This window comes from Pelodiscus sinensis, chromosome 2, assembly GCF_052426305.1.
Source record: "Pelodiscus sinensis isolate ZL-2025 chromosome 2, ASM5242630v1, whole genome shotgun sequence".
Lineage (NCBI taxonomy): Eukaryota > Metazoa > Chordata > Testudines > Trionychidae > Pelodiscus > Pelodiscus sinensis.
The window spans coordinates 73,374,633-73,402,385 of NC_143053.1; the positions used below are offsets into that span (position 1 = coordinate 73,374,633).

Here is a 27,753-nt window from a genome sequence, read left to right on the forward strand (position 1 = left end):
GGACTGTAATTCAAGCAGGTGACCTAAAGGAATCAGTCTCCAGCCCATCCACCAATCCCTTGAGCTCCTCCCAGGCCTCTCCTGCCATTTTACAGTTCTGGTAGCTTCCTGTTCTCCTCTTTTCAATTCAGAACACTATTTACCAAATCCCTTGCTCCATATTGTTTGCCAGACAAGCTTCTTATTCTTTACTGTTTAGTTCTACAAAAGAAAAATGCAGAAACAAGGGCTGCACTAGAAAGGTTTAGGAGCAGAACTGAGCTTTTAACAATGTGTATGTAAAGAGGAAAGAATATACATGGAACTTGCAGGAAAGGAAAACAGAATGGTGACCTGAAAGGGGGAATTAGGGAAGAAAGTAATTAAGAGGCAAAAAGGGACCAATGAAGAGCTTGGAAAGAGATTATTACAAGGGAGAGAAAAGGAACTACAGACAAAACAGGAAGTAGCAGAAACGGAACAGTGATTCACTGAAAAGAGGACAATGTGAGTGAAGATTAAGATTAGAATGATGGAGATTAACAACATCCAGAGACAAAGGAAAATATAACCTTTGGAGTAAGGAAGAGAGGAAACTTAACAGAATAAGATAAAATAAATCAATATGCAGTAAAATGGAGGGGAAAGAGGGAAACTGAACTGAACTGGGAACACTCCAGAGGGCGAACTGGGTAAAACTGGAAAGGGCAGAAGAGGACACTACACTGTACTGAACATGGCTATGAAGGAAACTGGGTGCACTTGAAAGTGGGGTTACTCACTGTGGAGGATTCCCTGTTTCTCTTCCTGAGTACAGGCCCCTCAGCACACCTGGGCAGCTCCTCCCTGCAATTGAGAAAATTTGGGTAGCCCTGTCCCCTTCTCTATGACATCACATCCTACTCTATTAAGGAAGTAAAAGTGCCAAGTATTACAGCGTGAAATTGATGACAGTCGGAAGGAAACAATAAAGCTATGCAAAACATCAAAAAATCACCCTGTCTGGGGAAGCGGGAAAAGGGAGGGCAGTATGTGCTGAGGAAGCTGCACTGAACGGATTGTGGAAACAATGGCTATACACATAGATACAGATGATCATCTTTACAAAACAAAACAAAAATATGAAACTGACAAAGCAATTTGTATAACGCTACAGAGATTTTAATCAAACCCACAAGGCAGCTTTTAAATACCACAATATGAAGCAAATACATTCTGAATATAATGACGTACTAAAATTGAGAGTGTGTGAGAAAGGCTAAATGTGTTGAAATGAAAAATGGCACATTGTGTGAAAGGGTTTCATCACTGGATACATAGTGTGGGCTGTGGTTCCATATATCCTGACAAGTATAACTGTATTCATGTAACCATTTAGAACAGATAGATAGTATATATGTCTGTACACACACATACTACAAAAGTTACCTTAGGTGAAGAGCAAAGATTTATTGATTTAAAATACTATTGAATGAGAAGTCAGCCATATATATATATATATATATATATATATATATATAATATGGGGAGTATAACTTTTAGCTAAAATACTCTTCTTAAATATCGCAACTATGTTATATTTATTCTGTATGGAAAAATACTAATGGGCTTAGTTTAAAGTAGATTTTTTTATCTGAAGAAAGTAAAAGTGATTAGTTGAACAAACAATTCAATGAAGGTCAATGATTTCCCCACTTAACTTACAGAAAACAGAGTAAGCTGACAGTACCACATACACAGCAATATTACCAAGAAGCTTGTGAACTAGCAGACAGACTGAAGTTTTACATGCACCAACAATAGGAATATCAACAAGCAGTCGACTAGATGATTCACTGATAAGCCTACGCTTATCGGTTCATCTATCAACTACTCACATTCCCCCCCACACACTGCCTCCGTATCAGAGGCAGCAAGGGGGGTGGTAGGAAAGCAGGAGCTGGTACTGGGCAGAGCCACTGTCCACGGGAGTCCGAACTAGTTTTTAAACTGGCTTCCCTCGTGGACTGGCTCCTAGCTGGCACACCGCCCTGCTGCCTCTATATTAGGGTAGGGGGCTCTCTAGGAGTGGTGTCAGAGTGCACTGGCTGCTGGCACCACCCCCGGAGACTATAGCTGGCTAACGACTAAGAATTAATGTGGTTAGTTAACTACTCTACTACCCGCTATCTAACATCCCTATCCAACAATGCATACCTCCCTGGAGTACCCCCGTCTCAAAATTTTTTTTATATTTCCATGAATTTGCAAAATAATGCTAAAGAATTAAAACTGAACTAATAATTATCCACTAAAACATGTACAATATCTAAAATAATAACTTTATAAAGTTATGAACACTTTGGTGAGACAAGGTAATAAAAGGACAAGAGAGGAAGCTCCTATCTCTTTTAAACTTTTCTCCTATTCCCTACCCCATTCATGTCCTCCAAATGGCAATTTATTTAGATCTGGGCTATGACTAGTAATGTTAGGATTAGAGTTAATAGTTAGAACTCCAGAGCAAGTCAAATTACAGTCATGAAAATGTTGTGTCTTCCTCTCCCTAGTTCTTTAGGATAAAGCCCAACATACTTTAAGGAGGGGGGGGGGGGAGAGAAAGGGAATAATTTGCACTGTATCCCTGAGGATTCTCCATTTGTTCTTCCACATTAGGCATAACTAGCAATAAAATTCACCATCTGAGCAGGACTGAGAAGATCCCACTGAACCCTATCATGACATTCCTTAAGAGAGCTGAGAATTCAATACAGAGGCAACCAAGATACTTGGGTAGTTCGTCCATACTCTGCTGATTTGGAGAGCAAAGAGACCAGGACATGGCACTTCTGAGAACAAATAGTAGAAGAGAGACCTATTGATAAACATTAATAGTCCAGGAGACAAATTCATGTCTAATTCTAAGCATATAGGTGATGTACAAGGTGCACAAAACCTATTTAACCAGCTAGCTCAGATTAATTACATACCAAAGAAAAAATTGCTTTTCTGGGATGGAACTGCACCTATCTTTGTGAGCCTATGGTACAAACATGTCATGAAATCCACTAGAAAATGTAACTTTCTGTAAAGTGGTAGTTTATGTTGCCAAAATAACTCTGGAGCAGACTTGGGCATTTCAGCTCTATCAGTAGTAGAAATACAGAACATTGTGTTAGTCACACAGTTATATAGTTCAAGGGCAGAAGAGACCACAAGATCATCTCTGACCTCTGATTACAGTATGCCTTCTGTACACTTTTAACCAACAACCAATGCACTGACATTAGACCAAATTATCACAGTCCACAGGAGATTAAACTACTATGTGACACTGGCACAGCACTGGAGAGATCAAGGTGCACCAGTACTTGAAGCTACTGCCATTATAGAGAATGAAGTGTGGAACACACACATGATCCTAGCAAGCAAACCTCACTGCACTGACGGGCACCAAAACCAAAAAAAAAAATCAAGGTCATGGCCAATCTGATCTGGGAGAAAATTCCTTCCTGACCCAACTTACAATAAGCAGCTAGAAAGACCCTGAGCACGTGAAGAAGAACCAGTCAAGAAATGAGAGAGAAAGATAGAATGCTCAGTACAACTTTAGAGCACTCACCCATCCTGGCCAGACCCTTCTCCAGCTGTGGCCGTCTCTGATGCTTTAGGGGAAGGAGAAAGACGCCCCCTCAAAAAAAAAAAAAAAACCCACACAAACCACACCAAAACCCCACCTCACTCGAATTTATCTGGTGGCTGTTAAAAATCAATTACAGGCAGTCCCCGGGTTACGTACAAGATAGGGACTGTAAGTTTGTTCTGAAGTTGAATCTGTATGTAAGTCGGAACTGGCATCAGCCACTGCTGAAACTGATCAGTTTCAACAGCCGCTGAATCTGGACACCAGTTCCACTTACATACAGATTCAAGATAAGAACACCAGGCGTCCCCAAGTCAGCTGCTGCTGAAACTGATCAGCAGCTGATTCCAGGAAGCCCAGGGCAGAGCAACTCTGCCTTGGGCTTCCTGTAGTCAGCTGCTGGTCAGTTTCAGCAGCGGCTGACTTTGGGACGCCTGGGGCAGAGCAGCTCGGGTGCTGCTGGCTTGGTCCAGTAGCGCAGCTGCTCCTCGGAGCTACTGGACCAACCCAGCAGCACCCCAGCTGCTCTGCCCCAGGCATCCTGATTCAGCCACTGCTGAAACTGATCAGCAGCTGAATCAGGACGCCTGGGGCAGAGCAGCTGGGGTGCTGCCGGGTTGGACCAGTAGCGCCAAGAAGCGGTGCTGCGGGACCAACCGGCAGTGCCCCACCTGCTCTACCACAGGCCCCCAGCTTTGCTCCATGTCTCCCTGGTCTGCTGGGGGGGGCACTAGCTGCGTCCCCCCCCAGCAGACCAGGGAGACGTAGAGCAAAGCTGCGGAGGACCCGGGCCGAACCGTGGCGCTTCCAGATCAGCGCTGCGGTCCGGCCCGGGTCCTCCGGGGCTCTGCGCAGCGTCTCCCTGGTCTGCAGACCAGGGAGACGCTGAACAGAGTGGCGGAGCACCGGGGGCCGGACCCGCGCCGCTTCCAGCTGATCTGGAAGCGGCGCGGGTCCAGCCGGGTGCTCCGCCGCTCTGTTCAGCGTCTGCCTGGTCTGCAGACCAGGGAGACGCTGCGCAGAGCGGCGGAGCACCCGGCTGGACCCGCGCCGCTTCCAGATCAGCTGGAAGCGGCGCGGGTCGGCCCCCGGTGCTCCGCCACTCTGTTCAGCGTCTCCCTGGTCTGCAGACCAGGGAGACGCTGTGCAGAGCGGCGGAGCACCCGGCTGGACCCGCGCCGCTTCCAGATCAGCTGGAAGCGGCGCGGGTCGGCCCCTGGTGCTCCGCCGCTCTGTTCAGCGTCTCCCTGGTCTGTGGACCAGGGAGACGCTGCACAGAGCGGCGGAGCACCCGGCGGAGCCAGCAGACCAGGGAGACGGGGAGCAGCTTTTCTCGCCCCGGAGAAGGCGGGCGGCGGGACCAGGCGTCCCGCTGCTCTAGTTCTCCGGGGCGAGAAATCCCCGTTCGTAACTACGGATCCGACATAAGTCGGATCCACGTAACTCGGGGACTGCCTGTATGTTGTTTGACTCTACAGTTCCTACTTGGAGACTGTTCCAGAAACTCACTCTTCTGATGCTATTTTAATTTCTCACTTAAATTTACTCATGGCCAGTTTATACCCATATGTTCTTGTATCAAAGCTGTCTTTTAGGTTACATTGCTCTTCACCCTACCTGGTGTTTACTTCATCCCCACCATGTATTGTACAAAGAGCAATTGTATTCCCAGCCAGCCTTTGTTTTTGTAAGCTAAGCAAGCCAAACTCTTAGTCTCCTCTCATAATATAGGCCCTCCATTCCCTGATCATCCTACTAGCTCTTCTTTGCACCAGGTTCCAGTATGAATTCATCTTTTTGAAGTAACGGTGACCAGAACCTGTACACAACATTCCAAATGAGGCCTTATCTGAGCCTTACACAATGTTTTTAATATTTGTCTAGTTCAATCAGAAATGCCTTGCCTGATGCATCCTAGGATCACATTTGCATTTTCTTTTTTGCATCACACTTGTGATTTATGGACATCCTATACTCAACCTGCACACCCTGGTCTCTCCTTCTGTCAATTCCAACTCATGGACCTCCACCTTATAGCAAAAAATATTATTATTAGACCTTAAGTGCCTGACCCTGCACTTCATAGTACTGAATTTCATCCAGTTTCTATTACTATAATCTTCAGAGTGTAAATAGGTGTGCTTTGGTGGGACGCTACTGTGTGTATCTAATTCAGGGCAGACTACTGAGAAACAGGGCAGACACAGCCCAAGACTGATAGTCCTCCCCTTACAAAGCACACCAAACCCATCTAAAAAAACTTCTATTTTGCCACTAGGCATGTAATAGTATAGTCAATTAAACAATTGTCTGAGAAGCAATAGCTTATAATATTAACCTATAGACTACACACATTTCCCTCTTCCCTCCCACCCCAACAGGGGCTGCTGCCACCCTGCGCTGCTGCCTCTGTATCAGGTTGACAGGCAGCCAGTCCATGAGGGGAGCTGGTTTTTAAACTGGCTCTCCTCACAGACCAGCTCCCGCCTGGCATCCCATGCAGAGAGGGAGGGGACTCCTCGGGAGTGGGGCCAGAGTGCACTGGTCGCCAGCCTCACCCCCGGGACTACAGAATAGTCAATGAACTGATAAGAATTCATTCACTCATCTATTCAACTAACTGATATTTAACATCCCTATTTGCCATACTGGCTAACAAGGAAGTCATACAAGAAATTCCCTCAGATACTCCAGTTCCTTTATCCCACCACCAGGAGCACTGCTTATAGGGATGTGGTAGTTATGACAACCAGTCTCATCAAATAAAATATTCTTCTGATCCCAAAGGACCAGCCACATGCCCAGGACAATATTATAACCCAGACCTTACCCAAAGATCACGCTGTTGCCAATTCTTTAGTGTCTAAAATCTAAAGTTTTATTCATAAAAGAAAGAAAGAGGTGAATTAAAAGTGATCAAAGAAACCAAATACATACAACAACTGCAAAGTCCTTGGTTCAGGCTTGTATCAGCGATGGAATAAACTGCTGGCTCAAGATAAGGCTCTGGTTACTTCCAAATCATTGGAAGGACCTCAGTCCCTTGGTTAGAATGATTCCATTGGTATAAGTCCATAGTCCAGAGGCTTGAGCTGTAGAGAGGCTGGAGCAGGAAAGAGGTAAGATGGAGGTGTTCCCAGGACCTTTTATATCTTCTTCCATGTGGACTCTCATTGTTCTTACTGTGGAAAAGTACAGTAACAAGATGGAGTTTGTCACATGAGTCGTCACATGGGCAAATCGTCTGTCCATGCAGGACTCAGTTCTTTGCAGGTGGAAGCCATTGCCCACATGCTAGTCTGAATATTCGCAGCCAAGTCCATACAGTGTAGTTGAGTGTCTCCCATGCTTCATTCTCAGATAAGGGTTCTTTTGATGAGCCATTCCATTTGAATAGTCCCTCCAAGACATGCTGGCTAAATACTTTGTGGGCCTTACCCCAGGATCAATTATTTGATATCAAATATACAGTTAATACTCATAATCTTAACCAGCAAATCATGACCTTTTCATAGACATCTTACTCAACATTTGAATAAGATTTGCTGCAAATACAGAACAAAACCAACAAGGAGTCCTGTGGCACCTTAAAAACTGACATTTGTTTGGGTAGGTGGGTAAAAACCACTTCAACAGATACATAGGTAAATGAATCTGGTAGTTTTTAAAGTGCCAAGGGACTCCTCATTGTTTTTGCACAACTACGCCTTTAAGCCTTGTCAACTGTAGAACAGGGGTTGCAACAATGCTCTATATGGTTTTCTGTCAGATAACATCACACAGGGTCACCTAGTTCTTCCTCTGATCCTTCTCTGTATTAACAGTGCCTCCCAACTTTGCATTATAACCCATCTGGCAGTAACGAAACCAGCAGATAATCTCTCTATGTAACATATCACTAGGCTATTTTTTAAAATGTGTGTGCGTGCAATTGCACTTTAATGCACAAAATCAGACCGGCTCAACTGTTTGCAATTCAGCCATTACCAAGCAACACAAACACAGAGAAGACACACAATGGTGCAAACTACAGGTTTAACAATCAAAGAAGTCATGAACACTATTCTCGTGTGGCAAGTAGGAAACTTTCACAGATAAGTACCATCCTCTCGTGCAGATTCTAGCCACTATATGTTTGCAGTTAAAAACATTCTTTTTAAAATGAAGCCAGTGCGAACTGATACAGAACCATCTTCTCAAACTGATAGACATTGCTCTGCTGCTGTTCGTAGCTTTGTCAAGCTTTCCATCCTGTGAACAGCAGCTAAATGGAAAAGAATCAGGTACACTTCATTGCTGCTTCTTGGCAAAGCTACAGTCCAAACAATCATAATGACACTGGAACAACATATTTGGAAACCAGAACACCACAGGCTAGGAACGGATTTGAAGTGATACTATCTACCCCTTTTTCTAAGCAGGCAAAATGCTGGGGGAGGGCCGCAACTACACCAGGAGATCCACACATGCAGCCAAGAGGCACTGAGAAGAATGGGGAAGAATGGGGGGGTAGGGGGCGGGGGGGGGGGAGTCGAACTAATATTTCTTTCTTCTTTCCAGTAGACAAAGAACATTCACATTTTTAGGCATCCATTAGCTAATTAACAGAAAGACGGAATCCCAGCCAACGATACAGAGATAGCATCCTGATAGAAATCCCAGCCTGCTTCTTCTCAGCTGTTTACAGACACCATGCAAGACAAGAGGGTTGACTTCTTATCAGGGCACTGCTCCACACAAGTCTTTCCTATTGGTTTCTGGTTTGCAGCTTTAACCTACTGGCTATTAGGTTTCTGGTAAAACTTCAAAGTCTTTTGTTGTTGGAGTGGGGGGGTGGGGAGGAGGAGAGAAGAGAAGAGAGACAGATGAGTAAATCAATTACAAGACAGATTTTGAGAAGTGTATTGTTCTGGGACTGACTATGAGAGAAGCAAGAAAAGACAAAAGGGGGGAAAGTAGGGAACACAATGTGTGGAGAAAAGAGAATGTAACAGAGTGAAGGATAAAAGAAAGAAAAGATGGTGGAAGGTAACAGAGGAAGGTACACCATAATTTCTGCAGCAGCGCTCAAAGTGTGGTTCGTGAAGCACTTGCTTGTTGGTGTTCTACAGATAGTTGGCTGGTCACATGTTGCTAGCCTTCTTCATTTCCAGCTGCTAAACTGCATTAAAAGACACTAAAAATGTATTAATAGCTTTCCTAATATTCCTTTTCCATTTAAACAATTAGAGTTGCCATAGGGATGTTATACAATTACAAATGGAAGTGGAAGTGTCACTGAGAGACATTTTTAAGGCTGTGGTCTATACTGTGGAAAAAAAAAAAAAAAACTCTTCTACCATTATAGAAAATAAAATAAAAAGTAGAGTGAAGCCAGGAAGGGTATGAAGATGTAATAGAAACAAACAGAAATATAAATATAGTACACACTTTTTTAAAGTATATCAAACACAAAATTCAACAATTGATGGTACATTACATATTATGTACACATACATATATATACACATCTATATCTATATCTATATCTATATCTATATCTATATCTATATCTATATCTATATCTATATCTCACACACACACACACACACACTCGTGTGTGTAATATTTTATATATCATGATCCATACTGGCTCCCTATTAATTTTTATTTTTAAAAATTAAAATAGGATACGCCACCTTCAAAAATTTATACAACCAGCACCACAGTCAACAGACACATGAGCTGCAATCGGGGAAAACAGCTGGCAGAGTATTTTCTATCAGCATATCAACTTTGGAATTTACTCCCCATTTTGTTCTAAAAATGCCTCAATATGCTGACCTTCAGGCCTCTCCAGTTCCTTGGACATTTGATGAAGGTGAAGAGAGAGAGAACGGAGTTCTTAGGTAGGATAGAGGATTTGTCTGTTCTATTGGTCGGATTGGCTGGTTTAATGTTTGTTTTGGACTATGATAACTGGACCAGTTCTGAGTATATGGTTTCTAGGATAATGCCACATTTTAACTGATGTAACGACAGCTAGGGATCTTTGAACAGTCAAAATAAATGGCATTTAAAATTCAAAATAAATAAATACCACAACTAATACAATATGCAACTGAACAGCTGTTTTATTCCTTTAAATTGCAGAGGTGGGGGCAACATATACTTTTTCATCACGGCTAATAAAATCTACCCTCAGGCTAGAAGGTAGAGGGTAAATTTCTCATTTTATCACTTAGGAAGTAATGACTAAAATCCTAAACCTGCAATGGGATTAATTACCAGAGACCCCGGAACATCCCACTGACTATAATAGGATTTTGCACAGGCACAGGGTCCATGCTACCAGATTGCTTAGCAAGATCAAGATCAAAGGCAAATATCATGACAAGAAACAATGAATTTTGTTCTCATTTCTACTATAACATCAGTTCTATTACTATCAGCAATTAGAAAGTTTCCTTTAAGCTCAAGTGATAGAAGACTACAGATTTAGGGTATTAGAATGGGAGTTCTAGTCTGTGTCAGATGCATGTAGTTAGCTGACAAACATGGGCTCTATGCCGTTTGTGGCTATGAATCATTACACTGAGATGCAGCGTCACTGTGGAGAGAGCAAGAGGAAAATATAGCCCTCCCTCCCCACCACCACATCAAACCTTGGTTAAAAACCATCCTCAATTCATGGCCATGATCCTTACTTGCTTCCATCATGGAGTTAAATGCTTCCTTCAAATACATATAAAAGGGAAGACAGAAACCATGATTCTGTGACAGAGGGTTCCTTTCCATCCCAACTGTTTAGGTTCTGCATCAACTTGCCTTTATTTTATGCTATACACCGAGGCGAAACAACAAAGAAACACTATGAACACTCTGATAGATGTGTTAGTGAAGGAGAGAAAAATAGCAGACAAAAACCTGAATATTTTCACTTTTTATAGATGTTATATCACTCTAATCAAACTAATATAGATTTTTTCAGTTACTAACAATATTGCTATGCTATTAATATTTCAACACAGCCATAATCAAAACACATGAAGAAGTCTTCTGAAACCATTTGTCGCTGTGCACATGTGCAAATGTGCATTTTTTTTTAATCTTCCTTCACTTATTTGCCTCGGGCAAAGGTAATGTTTGAGGAGTACTTCCAAAGTGAGTAGTAGAATTCCTACTGGCTACTCTCTAAATGTAGCAGATTTAACAAGAGGAGACAGTTATGCCAGTTTTCTTTTCACTCCTCACCTACAAGGAGTTATCTTGTAAGACGATGTCCTAAAGATACAGACTTAAGATTTCAGAGAGAAAAAATACTGAACCAGAACATATAGGATTAAGAATAAAATGTCTCTAGGGGTATACAGTGTAGCAAAATATGTACAGCCCATCAGCTTTTAAAATACTTTTTCCAGGCCAGGGTTAGAGATGTTAAATTTCAATTAATCAGCTAATAGAGTAGTTGATGGAATTTCCATCAACTACTCAATTAGTCGATAAAGGGGAAGAGAGTTGATCGCTATCCCTGCTGCACCTCTGCCTTTGAAATGTAGCAAGAGCGACTCATGGCTCTTGCTACATTTCAAAGACACAGCAGGGGACCCGGTCATGGAGGCAGAGGTGCAGTAGGGAACCCAGGACAAGCAAGGACTGCTTCAGTCCCTGCTCACGCCAGGTCCCAGAAGCTGCGCTTCTGCTTTTTAAATGTAGCAAGAGCTGCCCGCTGTGCCTCTGACTTTAAAATGTAGCAAGAGCCGCAGGCAGCTCCTACTACATTTCAACAGCAGACATGCAGCTTCTGGACCAAACGCAAGCTGGGACAGCTGAGTCCCAGCTCGTGCCCAGTCCCCCGCTGTACCTCTGCCTTTTAAATGTTGTTTAAAAGGCAATGGCACAGCTTCTGGGATCAGGTGTGAGCCGAGACAGCTGAGGTCTGGGACCAGGTGTGAGCTGGGACAGCTCGCACCTGATTCCCCCATTGCATCTCTGCCTCCCCTGCCCCGCTACAGAGATGGTGCTGGGGGAAACCAACTTTTAAGCTGGCTCCCACCCTTGCTTCCTCTGATAGAGGCAGCAAGGGAGGGGGGAGTGACTACTCGACTAGTCACTTACATTCCTAGTCAGGGTTATCCATAAAATTGATAAAATAAGCAGATTTTGTGTTGGAACTGTTACAGGTATGTTGTAAGGCATGAATATAATTAAGCATTTATAGTCATGTCACTCTGGGTTGACTATAACAAGCTTTATTTAAATTTAGGGATGTAAATATGCAGGAAAAAATTAACTGGTTAAACAATTTAATTGTAACTGTTTAACTGGTTAACCGGCTGGAATCCAGCCAGCCCACCCGGGCGAGAGGCTCCTCCAGCCCAGCCCTCCACCAGCAGGTGGGTGACTGCTCTGGCAGGGCGGCCAGGGTCCTGTCACACCTTGATGGCAGGGGACTGCTTGGACCAGCTAGCTGGGGTTCCATCATGAGACCCATGGAGAACTGCTCAGCCTGGCCATCCGTGATCCTGCCGTGCTACTTGCAGGGGACTGCTCCAACCGACATCCCGCTATGCTGCATGGGACTGCTCTGACCCGTCTGGGATCTTGCAGCCGAACCACAGCTGGCAGGGGACTAGTTTTGAACTAGTGAAATATAGCCTTCTCGGACCACATACATAGAATTTGTTATTAGCTGCCAGTGGGTTTTTGCTGTCCTTGTTAAATATAAAATGATTCATGTCATAACTAAGATCAGCCATCATGTTATGACATTTATCTTCATGAGTAAGACCAGGAAGGGCTCCTGTGAATTATTCCAACTCTCCTTATGAGATGATTAAAGTAACAATATACCAGCTGCATATAAAACAAAACAAATGATCTTGGATGGTATGAGTTGGGGACCAACACCTTACAGTACTTGCAGATGGTACAGCTGTCAGTTACTCACACAAGGTTCTCAAACAAGGGAGAATCAGTACTTTGACCACACCAAACCAGAGGCATAGCCACAGGTGGGCCACGGCCCACCCACTTAGTGTCCACACTCACCCACCCAGCCCCAGATCTGCTTTGGCTCCAGCACTTGCCCTGCTATGTCCACTTGCCCAGCGTTCCTGCCAGAAAGGCTGAGGCACAGGGGCTTACCCTGCTCCATCTGGAGATCTAGCTGGGGCACAGGGCAGTGCGTGATTGCTTGCTCCACTCTGCCCACTCACCAGCCACTTCAGCCAGCAGTGTGACTGAGATGAGTCCATGTCCCAGTTGCACTCCACAACTGAAGCACTGGGCAGACTGCCCTCCAACCCCAGTCCCTGGCTGCAGCCAGTGTGGCAGCAGCAGACCACCTGGCTTGTGGGCAGGGACCGGAGTTCACCCGTTGCCGGGGCATTGCCCCGGACCATTGGACATGGGTGGCCCAGGAGCACTGCAACCCAAAGGGGCAGAGCAAACGGTCGATGGCTGAGCGGGGCTTATACGGTGCGGCTACAGCTTGGGTTGCAGCTGTCCGCCTGCGGTGGCCCTGCAATTCCCAGCTGGGCTCTGCCCATCTCCTGCCCGGCCCGCACTGTGCCTGGGTGCCACCATCTGCCGTGTCTGGCAGCCAGCGCGCAGCTCCCACTCCGCAATCGCTTCAGCTTCACTCAAGCCAGGCTGGGGATGCAAATAGGCGGGTCAAGTGCCCAGCGCTGCCTTCCTGGAGCCTGGCTAGCCCACCTGGGGTTGGCGCAGCCCTTCGGCTTCCTCTCCTGGCTCAGGGATGTGCGCAGGAGGCAGGTACTTGCCGAGGTTCTCTCCAGTCGCCAGGGCCCAGAGAGGAAAGTGGGAGGTTAAATGAGATGCGTTGGGAAGCCACATCCCAAATCTAACTCACCCGTGGGCTGCCTCTTGCTGGGCTTGCCCAGCGCATTTCACTACCCTCGCACCCCACTGTAGCTCTGCAGTTTAAAAGTAGGAGGAGCCAAGCTGCCTGCGCACCCAGATCTTACTACATTTAAACTGCAGAGCCACAGTGGGGGGTAGCTACTGGAGGCTTCCAACCCTAACAACTAATCGTGTAGTCAATAGAAATTCTATCGACTACATGATGAGCTGATTACTTGCTTCTTAACATCCTACAATTTAATAGGGGGCAGTGCCCTAAAGCTTTTACGGGGAAGACCTGCATGATCACTTATAGTTTTTCCTCTTTGAGAACAATATGACCACTCCAAACTGCTGGCAAAAAAAACTTTCATAGCACCTTATACTAGCAGTTCTTTTGTTGGTTTGTTCTGGAGCTGTTGTTGATAATACATACACTTTGTATGTTATTTTTACATTCCCATTCTTTGCAGCAGAAAATGTTTTTGATTATAACTGGTGAGTTTTAAGTGTTTGGAATGAATGGTAATCACAAGGTTTGATTAAAGGGAACAGATTTTTATTTTTTAAACGGGGATGAATTGCCCTGAGTCTTTTAGAGAAGTTTTTTTCCCCTCTGGTTACTGATAGACCACACCTATCATTCAATCTGTGACCCAAAAGATAATTCTAGGAAGTAGAATACACCAAATAATAAGCATTACCAGTCGCCCCCCACCCCCCCCCACCCCAGGGAGGGTATCTATATCCACTCTACTCTCAATAAGGGCTTCCAGAAGTCCAAGCATAAGGTTTTCAAAAATTTCTTTGTGATGCCACCAGTAACTCACACATATCAGCCATATAACGAGGCAATTTTGTTGTGAGGAGGATGTTCCATGACAGTGTAGTTGGGAGATGCAGTATTGACATAGTTAAAGAAAAATCAACAGAGTGGTTTACCAACTGAACAGAATTTTCCCCTAGTTAAATTCAATAGAAGGTATCAATTTCAAAGCTAGACCTATTAAATAGGGCTTCATCTCCACAAGGAACAAAGATGAAGGCACTCAAAACAAGACACTAGCTATTAGCAGCCATGAACTCTAGAGTCAGTCTGGAAAGAGAACTCTTTGCATGGGCCATAAGCCTGCTTCAAATCCAAAAATCAGACCAGACAAGAACAGTGATGGGAAATCTGAGGTGCAGTAGATGAGCCTGCATACAACAAAACTACTTCAACTGTGTCCTAGAGAAGTTAGATACTTTAATCTGTACAGGGAGATACATAGAATTTTCTTCTTTGGTGGGGATAGTTATAAATACATCTTCTTCACACAACCGGGTTTCCTGTTCAACCAAGAAATAAGTTTTATTTTGGGTCACTTAGTTTACTGCTCCATCTTCTCACCATCCTATCTTCATCCTACTGTGTAGAAGCAATGGTCTTTGAAAAATATGATTTATTCAATGGCAAGTTCATGCTGCCTTTTTTGAACGCGGCACTTGCCTTTGAGGGAAGTTCTCTCCTGAAATAAGCCTTTCTTTGAACCCAGAAGGGTAAACATTAGCAACATCAGCATAGCCCTAGCCTTTAAGAAAGAAATTGAATCCCAGTTTAAGTCACCTTTAAAGTAGGACTTTTCTTGGGGCTACAAAAAACTAAAAGTACTGCACATTCCGAAATCAAGGAATTACTTTGGTGGATTCAATAACTTGCCCTTCACTGGAGACTGCACCTGGATATGTTGGCAGGGCTTGAGTGTTTCAATGACCCTGAGTTCTATGCTAGGAAGAGTTATTCTTGGTAGGGCCATCCAAACCATACAGATCAAAGGGTAAGACTCAGATTACAAACAGTCCACTGATCCTACAAGTTGGTGGCTGAAAAAGTTATCAGTTCAGTAACCTGAAAACCTATAGGGATATACAGAAGTGTATTAGAAAGTATAAGTTTTCAAGTCACCAGGGCCTGATTAAATGCATCCTGGAATAGTCAAGAAGCTGACTGAGATAATCTCTGAGCCATTAGTGATTAGCTCTGAAATGTCATGGAATAGGGAAGAGACTCCAGAATTCTGAAAAAGGGGAAATATAGTGTCAATCTATAAGAAAGGGAATCAAAGAGAACCCAGGGAATTACAGACCAGTCAGCTTAACTTCTGCACCTGGAAAGATAATGGAGCAAAATAATTAAGCAATCAATTTGCAAACATCTAGAAGAGAAAGGTGATAAGAAACAGTCAGGTTTAATTTGTTTTTGGCAATTACATGCTGAAAGCTTTCTTTGACAGGGTAACAAGCCTTTTAGATGAGATGGAAAGAGTAGATGTAGTAGATCTCGACTTTAGTAAAGATTTTGATACTGTCTTGCATGACCTTACCATTAAAAAAAACTAGGAAAATGCAACCATCACAAAAAAAGCAAACATTCTGTAGTAGTGTTGTAAGCAAGTTGCAAGCAGTAATTCTTCTGCTCTACTCTACACTGAATAGGGATGTTAAAATTCATTTACTCAAGTACTGTAAACATGTAACTGCTGAAAATTTCAGTGATTACACGAGAGAAGCAGGTGGCTCCCGGTACAGAGGCAGCAACAATGGGGGTTGGGGGTGGAAGGAAGGCAGCAGCTCCCTGGGAGCTGGTGTGCACCAGGAGCTGGCTTTTAAGCCAGCTCCCCATGCATACCAGGAGCCTGCAGATAACCGTGAATGTTAACAGATGTGCCCGTAGTGTCCAACATGCTAGCCACAAGTGGCTATTTGGCCGGTTGAGTGTGGCTAGTTCCCTGCTTCAGAACTGGTTGGACACCACATCCCTAGTGCTAATTAGGCCTCAAATGGAGTACTACATCCAGTTCTAGGTGCCACATTTCAGGAAACATATGGACAAAATGGGAAAGTCCAGAGAAGAGCAACAAAAATGAATAAAGGTATAGAAAAAGTGAGCTTTGAGGAGCGCTGGAAAAAAATGTGTTTATTTGGCCTGGGAAAAAGACGATTAAGAGGGGATGTGATAACCGTTTTCAAGTACACAAAAGGTTGTTACAAGGAGGAAACTGTTCTTTTTAACCTCTAGGGGAACATCTACACAGTTGGGCTAAAGCCAAACTAAACTACGCAACTTCAGCTACGTCAATTGCGTAGCTTAAGTCAAAATAGCTTATTTCATCGTTTGGCATTGTCTATATAGCAGGAAGTCCGAGAAAGAGCATTCTTCCTTCAACTTCTCTTACACCTTATAAAATGAGGGTTACAGGAGCTGGAGTAAGAAGTCCTCCAGCTCGCCACTATTTTGACATTATGTTGAAATAACTGCTTGTAGTGTAAACATCGACTGTGTTATTTCGTCAGTTATTCCGAAATAACACTGCTGTGTATATGTAACCTAAGAGACAGGACAAAAAGCAATGGGCTTAAATAGCAGCAAAGGAGGCTTAGGTAGAGAAGTCTTGCTTAGGCCCTAAGAAACATATGACAGATCAGGAAGGACTATGAATTAAAATCACCTGCAGTCCACACAAAAAATACAGCTGGCTTTTATCCTTCAACTATATGGGTGCTCTAGCACACAATGAATTCTCTTGTTCAATGGAGCAGTCTCAGAAAAAAATTATTTTAAGGATGTGGAACACTATTGTAAACTTGGTATCCTAAAGAAAGGGAAAAGCCCTTGTCTATTTACAAGTATCTGAGGGGTAGCCGTGTTAGTCTGGATCTCCAAAAGCGAGAAGGAGTCTTGTGGCACCTTATAGACTAACAGATGCATTGGAGCATAAGCTTTCGTGGGCAAAGACCCACTTCATCAGATGCACGAAAGCTTATGCTCCAATACATCTGTTAGTCTATAAGGTGCCACGGGACTCCTTGTCGCTTTTGTCTATTTACAGAAGGTCTGAAAAAAATTCCAACACACATCACAGCTATAGATTCAAAACATTCATTTCCAAAATCACCATGCAACTTAAACAGACCCTTTGGGAACAATCTCCAGTTGACTGTGGTCTTAGAAAACGCTGTTTCCCTAAAAAATCCTGTTAACAGAAAGATGAAAGGTCCCTTTACACAAAGATTATGTTTCCTCAACATGGGCCTCTAGTGTGGCTGGCTGTCCAGTTCATCTTGCGCCTATAAGGCAATACAATGCAGTGACCGGAGGAGACTTTTGTATTTTGCCTTAAACTGTTTCAGATAGTCTGACCCATAAAGACAAATCTATTTATGGAACATTTAGAGGTTACACTCTCCAATATTAAAGAAAATAAGCATTTCTAGTAATTAAACAAAAAACAGCAGTAGTCTCATAGGTACACACATAAGCATTGTTTCTCTACAAGCAATCTAAGTGAAGATCAGGTGACACCAACTCTGAAAACTCCATTAGGAGAAAGGGTTGCCTATCAGCCAAAGGAGAGGAAAATATTTCAGAAGACAAGTTGATCTTCTCATTTATTTCTAAAAGGTTATTTCTTTAACTTCACAATATTCTCTTGGATGAAACAGATAATAAAATACATTATCCTAAATTAATTGGAATGTGATATAATAAAAAGCACAGCAGTTCATTTCCCAAAGGTTCTAATTTTAGTTTCTACAGATGACAAGATTATTTAATTTGTTGTTTTATTCTCCATACTTCATAACATAAATCACAAGAAAACAAAAAAATTGGAAGTTTTATTTAAGATTATTGTGTTACCACTTCACCGAAATAAGCAGCTGATAGACCAATGAAGCATCTTTACAAAATTAAGAAATTAATTTCTGTCTCTTTCATTTCGCTCCCTTTCTATTACAGAATTTTGGTTTCCTCCTGGGATTTTTTGTTTGCTTGTTTGTTTGTTTTGTTCCACTTCACACTGCACCTTTTAATCTTTCCTCTCTCTCTCCCTGCAGATCTCTAACTGCTCTCTACTTTTCCCTGACCCTTTGTCAATGCTGCTCCCCCATAGAAGATGCAAGAAAGTTTGCATTTTAAAGTTCAAGAGACAGGTATGTGTGTGCCAAACTAGAAGGACACAGAAAAATTTAAAAGCATTTTATAATTTACCTACAGAATTTTTTTTAAATGTGGGATTTTGAAACATTAGTACTTACAGTTGTTTCCTAGACTTCCCAGATCTCTTTCTTTCTTACACACACATGCATACAAACACTATAACTTCAGTATCTAAGTAACTTCAGCCTTCAAGTAATATATAGGAATTTTCTTAACACGCAAGTTTTAAGAATGCTGAAAAGAACAGACAGGTGCAGTGTTTTTTAATTTAAACTTACAGATCTCTCTGCATTTGTGACTTTCAGGGGCATTTCTCCACACATACCAGGAGTCAAATTTTACTTCCTGTTACAGGGACACTCTCTGTTACAGGGACAAAGTTTAGTTTAAGATTTTGTATATTGGCCTAAAGGGTTAGCAACTCAAACACTGCAGTACTCCGCTAGCACAGGAGAACTACAGTGTAATTAACTCAAACACTGCAGTACTCCGCTAGCGCAGGAGAACTACAGTGTAATTAACCAATTTTCATTGCCTAAACTAACCAAAAAAAATGCAGAGATAGCATAAAATATTTTTTAAATACAATACAATTTTTAATCACTTAAAATGTTAGTAATATAAAGAATCTTTATGATTGTATATTAGACAGAAGCTGCACCTAGGCAGGATAGAGACCCTCACGAAGGGGTGGGATTCTTTTTCAAACACATCTATTACACCATTACAGAGTAACCCCAAAATACACTAAGCATAAACATGGCTGAAGAGAAACAATTAAGAAGAGCCATTTACAGAGCTCCAACTCAAGTGAAAGAAAGCAACTTGAATTTAAAAAAAAAAGCTCATCAAATAAACACAGTAGCTCAGATATGTGCTCATCATCTTCCAATCCATACAAACATAGCCACTAAAATCTTCTAACCCATTGCTGTATCATACTTTTGTAGTGTCCTCTCACTTATCTTCAACTGCGTTACATGTATGCCTTGATTTAGTTCTCATGCCCTTCACTCCACCCATCTCTACCTATTGTTCCTCATCACTTACATTGTATCCAGCCTTTCTCCAGCGATGCCAGTCCTCCCAGCCATCCATCTGTTCAACTCTTCCATGTTTATGCTTTCTTATATGCTATCTTTGTGCATGGAAAGCCTTCCCAGAACTAACTAAAACAACTTTATAACCTCTAGCTAAAAACTTCCTTTTGCAATAGGACTAATATTACCACTTACATTATGGATGTCTAATGTTTGCTAAAAATATCCAAATGATTCAGAATAAGTAAATTGTCTACAAAGTCAGTCAATCTTATTTCATCGTCCTTCACTTCTTGATTGATTGTTTTTTAAATACTCGCTTGTGCTTTGTTCTATTTAGGTTCTAACCTTTCAGGGTCAGGGATCATGTCTTCATTTAGAACAATGCACCCCTGATCCTGACTGGGGCCTTTAGGGAATCACACTACACAGATAAAAATCAATGTTCTTGTTGCCTTGCTCTTAAAAAAAATTAAAAATTCTCAGACCTCAACATCTGCAAAGGGGGAAGTAGACAGTGGTTTATAAAAGTATGATTATCCTTTCACATTGCAAGATGACTTTAGTCATATTTGAATGAGAAAGCTGGAAGAGGAATGTAACTGGAAACAGTTTAAACCATGAGTGTTATCTAAAGGTGACGTGCAAACATAAAAGATAAATTCCATTGACTGCAGCAAAACATATTGAATGCCCTCACTGAAAAGGGTCTTTAGCATGTAGGGCCTGATCAGACTAAGTACAGAGGACTTCCTAGGAGATATAGAGCAGGCTCCACTCCAAAACACAAGAGAGCTTGAAGGCACTTCTCATGTTGCAAACTTGGCCCACAAACAATCCAAATTTACCCTTTTTATTTCATTTCATATCTTCTGAATTTACAGACATCTGGCTCCAGATTTTCTGCAATGCTCCATTGGGCCCCATGCTGTGATATCACAACTACTAAGGAAGCTTTCTGGAGCACTGAAACCATCTGTGGGCAGCTGATTTGTCTTCCAAGATCTTTTTGTAGTTTTTGAGGTTACTTTAAAATCATATAACATATTCCTCTTTACTTCAGGATCAATGTTCAAAGACCCTGCAGTATGGAGCCAGACATCTCATTTGTACCTGAAACATCACAGTTAATCAAGACAGAAGAGTCTACAGTACATTTCTGAGAAAAAGGCAAGGCTTAGTTGTTTATAAGATTAATGTCTCTCATCATACCTAATAAGGTCACTGTCCACATACTGGTAAAGTAAATTAAGGCTACATTTTTATTTGCAGTTCACCTTTTAAAATATTTTAATCTACTGAGCTCTAAAATACTCAATGCTAACAAACAGCAGCGCTGCAATGTACATGCAATCACAAAAAAAAGAAATAGATGCAAGAGTTGTGCTACCTAACAAGTGCAGCAATTGCTTTGAAAAAAAAAATCTGAAGGAAGCTCTAGGGCAAATAAATAACATTAAAACCCCCCACAGATCTTCAAAGAAGCATTGATTGTGGATCAAAGGGAAAGGCCATCAAAACCTCCTGAAGCAGCAATATTTCTGCATGTCAAAAAAAGAATTAACTCAGAAGAAATATGGAAATAATACTAGATTTCTGTTAAGCCAACAACAAAGAAATCTTTAGTGTAGTAAAACAAAGTCATGTCAAATCCTCATTTTTAGAAATGCATGAAGTTCCTTTTTTAGGTTTTTAACTGTATTCATTTAAGAGTGAAGACTGGAGACAAAAGTCAAAAGTATTACAAAGCTCATACTTACTATACATCTTACAATTCTGATTTTGGTCTCAACTATGGGCTTCAAATATAAAGACATAATGTAATATCTTTCCAAACCACTGAGTGAGCTACTTCAACTACACTCTCTCAGTAGAACAAAGAACAAGTAAGCTGCAACAAGATTTGGATAACAATTTATTTAACTGTCATATAAACTTGCTATTTTAAATGTAAAGGTTTTTTTACTATTAATTTACAACAATTTAGTCTTAACTAAGACCACAAGACTGCCAGAAAGCACAAAAAGAAGAAAGCATTAGAAAGCTCCTGTTCATTCATCACTGTACCAAGAAGATTCTGCATAGTGCAGCAAAACATGCACAATGCTAAGCAATTTGAGCAAATCTCTACACTCATTTCATTATGAACAGGACTTGGAGAAGGAAAAGCAGCATGCATGAGACAACAGAGTGAACATAAGTAGGGCCCTTCCAAATTCGCGGCCATGAAAAATGCATCACAGAGTCCCTCATGAAGAGGTGGGAGAGGACTGCAGCTGCACCTATGTAGGGAAATCTAGTCTTTTGTGTGCTTTTACTCTATACTATACAGATTTCATGAGGGGAGAGCAGTATTTCTCAAACTGAAGGTCCTCTCCCAAAATAGAGTTGCTGGGGGGAGGAGGGGCATCAAGTTATTTCAAGGGAGGTGGGGCACATTATTGCTGTGCATTGACTTCAGAGCTAGGCAGTTGGAGAGCAGTGGCTGTTGGCCTGGCACCAAGCTCTGAAGTTCATGCCCTGCCAGCAACCGTACAGACATAAGGATGGCAATACTAGACCATGCTGAATTACCCATGTACTGCTGTCTTTAGAGCTAGGTGTCTGGGTAATGGCAGCTACTAACTGAGGGCCCTGCTCTACAAGCAGCAGCACAGAAGTAAAAGTGGCAGTACCATACTGTGGCATCCTTACATTTGTGTTGCTGCTGCTAGCAGCAGTGCTATCTTCAGAGCTGGACTCCCAGCCTGTAGCCACCGACCTTCAACTACCCAGCTCTGAAGGCAGCGTTCAGTCAGCAGTATAGAAGAAAGGCAACAGTATCGCGCAACTCCCCTTATAACAATCTTGCAACCCCACCACAATTGCAACACCGTGACATTTCAGATTTAAATATCTGAAATAAGGAAATGTACAATTTTGAATCTTCTACAACAATTATATTGACCCAAATGGATTGTGAATTTTGTATACATAAATAAAGTGCAAATCAGACAATTTTAGAATTTTCAGCTACTCCTACTATCAAGTGGAAGTTATAGTTCAAATATGCTTTAGAGCTGTACTTTAGACAGTGATTAGGAAAAGTATTCACAGAAATACTTTCAAACGGTTACGATAAAACACCATCCTTTAGAGGCAGATGCTCGATGACTCATGAACTATACTAGCCACACGGGGCTGGGATGGCTTTGCAGCCTGCAGCATCTGCCCCCTTCAAGCCTATTTTATCTTTCTGGGTCATAAGAAACAAAGCAGTATGCTTGGCAGCCATAAATAATGGCTTAGTGTGGTTCAATGACAACTCCAATTTATACCACTGAAGGACTGAAACTCAAAAGAACAAACCCCATCAATTCAACTTCAAATTTGTATTAACATTTTCAAAGTTATACATTTATGAAACATACTAGTGACAATTTCCAACATCCATGTACAGTATTTGTAAATCTGTATTTAATTATTTTAGTGTCTCCCTCAATTTTCAAGTGACTGATGAACTTAAACAAAATGTGCAACTACACAGACACAAAGGTTACTGCAGTTGCTGGCTTATTACCTCTACTAAAACTATCAACAGCTGCTCTGTAATTAATTCTTCTGTAATGTATCTGTACTGTGTATGTCTTCTGCAACCAAGGAACTTGGAAAATCCAACACAACGTAGAAAATTAGTACAGGATGAAAGTCAACAATATTTCAAGACTTCCAATTACATTATAATTTTGGGCTTAAGAACACTCAGAATTAAGGCTGCGCAAGCTTTTCCATGTAATGGAGTCATTTTCAGTAGCTTTAACTTTTTCAGTCTTTGTAAAGCTTTTTGCTGAAATTTGGCAGGTTTGCTCTCTCTGAACAAACAAGTTAAAAGAATATAAGTCAATATAATTCAACTATAGGAGTGTAAAGAAGGGGGAAGCTACTCTCTTCACCACCATCCATTATAAAAATATTTTTGTATAAAAAGTTCTAGCACTTAGTGATCTGCAGCAAAAATCTGATAAGCAGATAATCCACAGGTTGCATGTGTGCCTTTTAGAAGCCTGGTAAAAATTGGCTATGATTTGTCATAGATCTCAAATATATCTTTCAGTGGCTGGTTGAAATCTGTCATACTTAAAATATGTTCTTTGCACAATGGATTCTGTAATACAATCTCCTAACAGTCTGCTACCACTCTATTGGTTATGTGCATGTATTCATTGCTGTGGAATGTTGTAGGCAGTGCTATGTTTTTTTCTCTATGATTAGTGTAGGTGAGTGAGGAAAGAGGTAGGGTGCTACATATGGAAAGAAGTTAGATCACAATGGAATCCTGCCACCCTCCACAAAATAAAGGAAAATGAATGTCCCCAGTGTCCCTGCCTTCTTGATAGCACAGTATACAATCTTAACATTTAAATATCAAGAAATGATAAAATATGATTGCATATCAATATCTCACTCTTTGTGCATGCTGAACAAGTAAAAAGACAAGATGGTGCAATGATTTGGGTCTGGGGTCCAGACTACCCTTGCTTTATTTGTTTGAAGTGAGGATGCTACAGATGACACTATATCCACTTCTACCATGACAGCTTAGAGCTAACAAACTGAACTGAGCCTTCTCCCCCTCCAGCTAGGTAATCTGCATTCTTTTTCTGCCTCTTTCAGAGATTTCCTATGCAACCTTGGACAGGATATTTAATCTCTCTGATTTGGCTCTGCATATGTAAAATAAGGATAATAATTCTTAACTTCATGAGCATCTTGAAAGGCTAATTCAATTTACATTTGCAAGGTTCTCAGGTACAAGTGCCAAACAAAAGCAAATAATATAAAACATTTTGGATTTGGAAGGTGTGCAGTATATGAAGCAGAGGGCCACACAGTGGAGGAACAAAGAAAATGAAGTGAAAAAACTCAACAGTTATTTCATTCACTGATGCCATTCTGTATTGTGTGAGCTAGAAATGCTATGGGAAAATAGTGCATGAACATAAAAGACTGTACTGTAATGCATACACAAGCACAAGAGAGCAGAGTTAAGGTTGCACAAAACAATCTTAACTTTGTCATTTCATAACTTTGGAGCACTCCACTTTCCAAACTTAATACACTTGTAAGCTTTTTATAGGAAATAGAATAAAAAATGAATATAATTACTTATATTAATCCAACCTTCCTGTTCTTAAAAACAAATTCATTGGCCAATCAATTTTATAACAGATATTGATCTAGCTAGCTCATGAGTCATTACTTGTGAGTATGTATCAATCACTTCATTCTTTACTTGCTGTTGGAAAGAAATTGATTCAATCAAGCTTTGCAGTAATACATTATTGATTTATGCCAAGAAAATGGAATCATAATGAACCATGAGGGCCTTTACATAAAACACTGTAAGGACTCACATATTTGGCCTCAATAAGGATCTGCTAGCATGAATTCCTGCACTATTAGATCCTGATGAGGAACCAGGGGCCAAAGCAAGCAGTACTATTTTGTTAGTCATAAGAAACAGATTTTGGACAAGCTTCTGGATAATTTAGTAACTTTGGGATGCTAGACAAAACACTGTACAACAGGCATCATGCTTCATCTCCCACGTTTCATATACTTCAACTACAAATCCCCGTAGGTTTTTACAATCAAGTCTGTTCTAAATGAAAAAAAAAATAATGTGACTTATACAAAGTCTTAACTCTTCCCCATTCACATCAGCTCAATCTATGTTCTAGAAGCTATTAATTCTTCCAGAGCTAACTACACCTTAACAGAAATTCTCACTAGCCTAGACTACCTCCTTTCCCATTTATGATGGCTTATCCTTCCTACGGCAGATACAGCAATTTATTCTTAAATGCAAAACTAAAATACATGCACTTCTATCCTAAGGTTAAATGTCTTTTAATGAAATTTAGCATCTTACAATACAAAGAAGCTAGCCACAAACCACTGTGAAGAGCTCTGAAGTCCACTCGTTTGGGAATAACTAGTCATTCGTTAGGGGAAGAGAGTGCCTTTTTTAGTCCAATTACTGCTTTACCAGATTTCACAGAGATATGAAAAGACAATAGTGAGAAAGAGAGAACCTTGTGGCTGGTACATTTCCTGTTTCAGACAGGCATATTTTACAACTATAAAACTGTCTACATCAATCCAAGCTTGCTAAAGCTAAACTAACTGTACTGATTTTTTGCCACATGTCCATTACTTCTTGTATATTCAACCAGTGCTCCTATAAGGCCCCGGCAATGACATCTATAGTTAGGACTGCCTCGTATTTTGATATACATTTTACAGTAGAAGCACTGAATGGCTGAAATGTAATGTAATGGTCCATAGTCTCTCAAGATACATCCTTTCAAAAAGGACTGTGCTTCACAGTGTTCCTAAGACAAAAAATAAATGAAAAAGACACTTGCACCACCACACAAAAAAGATCGTGTTATTTTTATACGAATTTAATTGTTGAAATAATGGGTAAAATATGAAATTGAAATGGATACCAAAAATACAACCAGTACATCTTTCTAGCTGTCCTCTTTTCTGTAACTGCATCTAACTGATACTGAACCAACCCCATCTTCAGGGAAGGCACACACACTGTATAGTACACAAACACTTTGTGAAATTCCTAGAATGGAGAGAACCCACACAAAAGGGTCCTGAAAAGCGCAAAGTAAATTATGTGCCTTAATACACTTAAACAATAAAACAAAAATCACATAAAAACAGATACTGGAGAGAAAAGGAAACAAATAGTTCCCCACCCCTTTAGGAACACATTCTTTTTAGTCAGATAGCTTTCTGAGGGGTGGGATTGATTGCCTAGTCTACTTCTCTACTCAGATGGGTGAGAGGAATCCCTGGATAATTGTCTCTCCTATACACAGTAATTGGGTGGTGGGAATCCTTGGATCTTTTACTTACATTTTAAGGGGAGCAGGGGGACTTTTCCTAAGCCATTTTAAACAAACACAGAGCGATAGGGAAAAGGGAATTTCACACACACACACACACGCTCTCTTACACACACTCACAAGCACGGGGAGTAGCTATTTCCCCACATATCACATGGATGGCACAGAGCTAGATCCCACAGATCCACGCTACGAGGGGGGCTGCCCTGGGAATTTCACACACATGCCTACCAGAGGCGCCCCCTGGGGACGAGGGGACTTCACACGCACAAGAAGGGGGGATTCCCCTGGCTAGCCGCTTAGCCCCTCACACCCATGTAAGGTGGGGGCAGCACTCACACCCCTCTGCCGCCCGGCGCGTCAATCCCTCCGCTCACACAGCTCTGCACGCTCCCTCCAACATCCCCTCTTGATTGCAACAAAGCCAGAGGGAGGGTGTCGGCACGGAGCTGGCCGCCCCCTCCGCTCGCCGGGGCCCGCCCGCACCATGCGAACGCAGCACCTACCAGGCGGGCAGCCTCGGCCCAGGTGCGGTCCTTCTTCTTCCTCTTGTCTTTCATGTTTGCATCTCATTGAGATGGTTCTAGGGGGGCGGGGGGAGGGCGGACTGGAACGTGCGGGGGAGGGGGGCCCGGAGGGGCTCCACACAGACAAGGCTGCACGGGCGCAGAGCTCCGGAGCCCCCGGGGCGGGGGGGCGGGGAGGGGGCTGGGCCGGCTCGGGCTCCCGCAGCAGCAGCAGCAGCACAGCTGACAGCTTGAGGGATGCTCCGCTACTCTCACAACAATGCACTATGACGTCACACAGGGGAATGGCGACCGCTCCAAACATCCCGGCCAAGGCGGCCCGCCCTCGCGAGGAAGCCGCGCGCGAGGCCGGAGCGATTCAAAAACCTCGCGAGAGCTGCTAAGGTGGTTGCCCCTTCCCCACAATAGGGGGAAAGAGGAGACTGAGGGGGGGGGAAAGAACTACATATCCCAGGGTGCAAGGCGCGGACAGCCAGCGCCCACAGAGCCTGAAGCAGCATTGCCCCATGGGAAATGTAGTCTCCCCTGGGACACAACCCACCGGGAGCTGTTGCCAATAGGCTAGGCAAAGCCCGAGCCGTGCGCGTTCGTCCTGGGAGGGGGCGGGGCGGCGCTGGGGTTATAAATATAAGTGGGGACTGGCACTATGACGTCGTTAAATGTCTATCAGGGATGGTCTAAACAGTACTGGGTCCTGCCATGAGGCCAGTCCTAGTGTTCTATAGTCTATGACAGCGTGGTCATTTCAGCCAGGGGAATGCATATTTGAGCTGGCTCGCTGTGCTTTCTATTATACACATTTTTAAACTCCTACCAAGAGCAATAGCTACACCTTAAAGAATCAGAACAGTGTAGATTA

The 27,753-nt window shown here is 42.3% G+C and overlaps 1 protein-coding gene across 5 annotated transcripts in view; it reads right to left on the reverse strand.

Moving 5' to 3' along the window:
- ASXL3 (ASXL transcriptional regulator 3) overlaps positions 1-27,150 on the reverse strand; it is a 161,775-nt gene extending 134,625 nt beyond the window's left edge. The window contains exons 1-3 of one of the 5 annotated variants that reach the window (XM_075920751.2): positions 26,874-27,150; positions 6,539-6,783; positions 762-825 (exon numbers count right to left, since the gene is read on the reverse strand). Coding sequence is in view for 1 of the 5 variants with exons in the window: in XM_025180831.3 (XP_025036616.3) it covers positions 26,874-26,927 (54 nt within the window). In the remaining 4 variants the exon portion in view is untranslated. Of the gene's footprint in view, positions 1-761; positions 826-6,538; positions 8,075-26,873 lie in introns of those variants that run through there. The other 4 variants (XM_025180832.3, XM_075920750.2, XM_025180831.3 and 1 more) reach the window with 4 other exon arrangements.
- Positions 27,151-27,753: the final 603 nt, after the last annotated feature.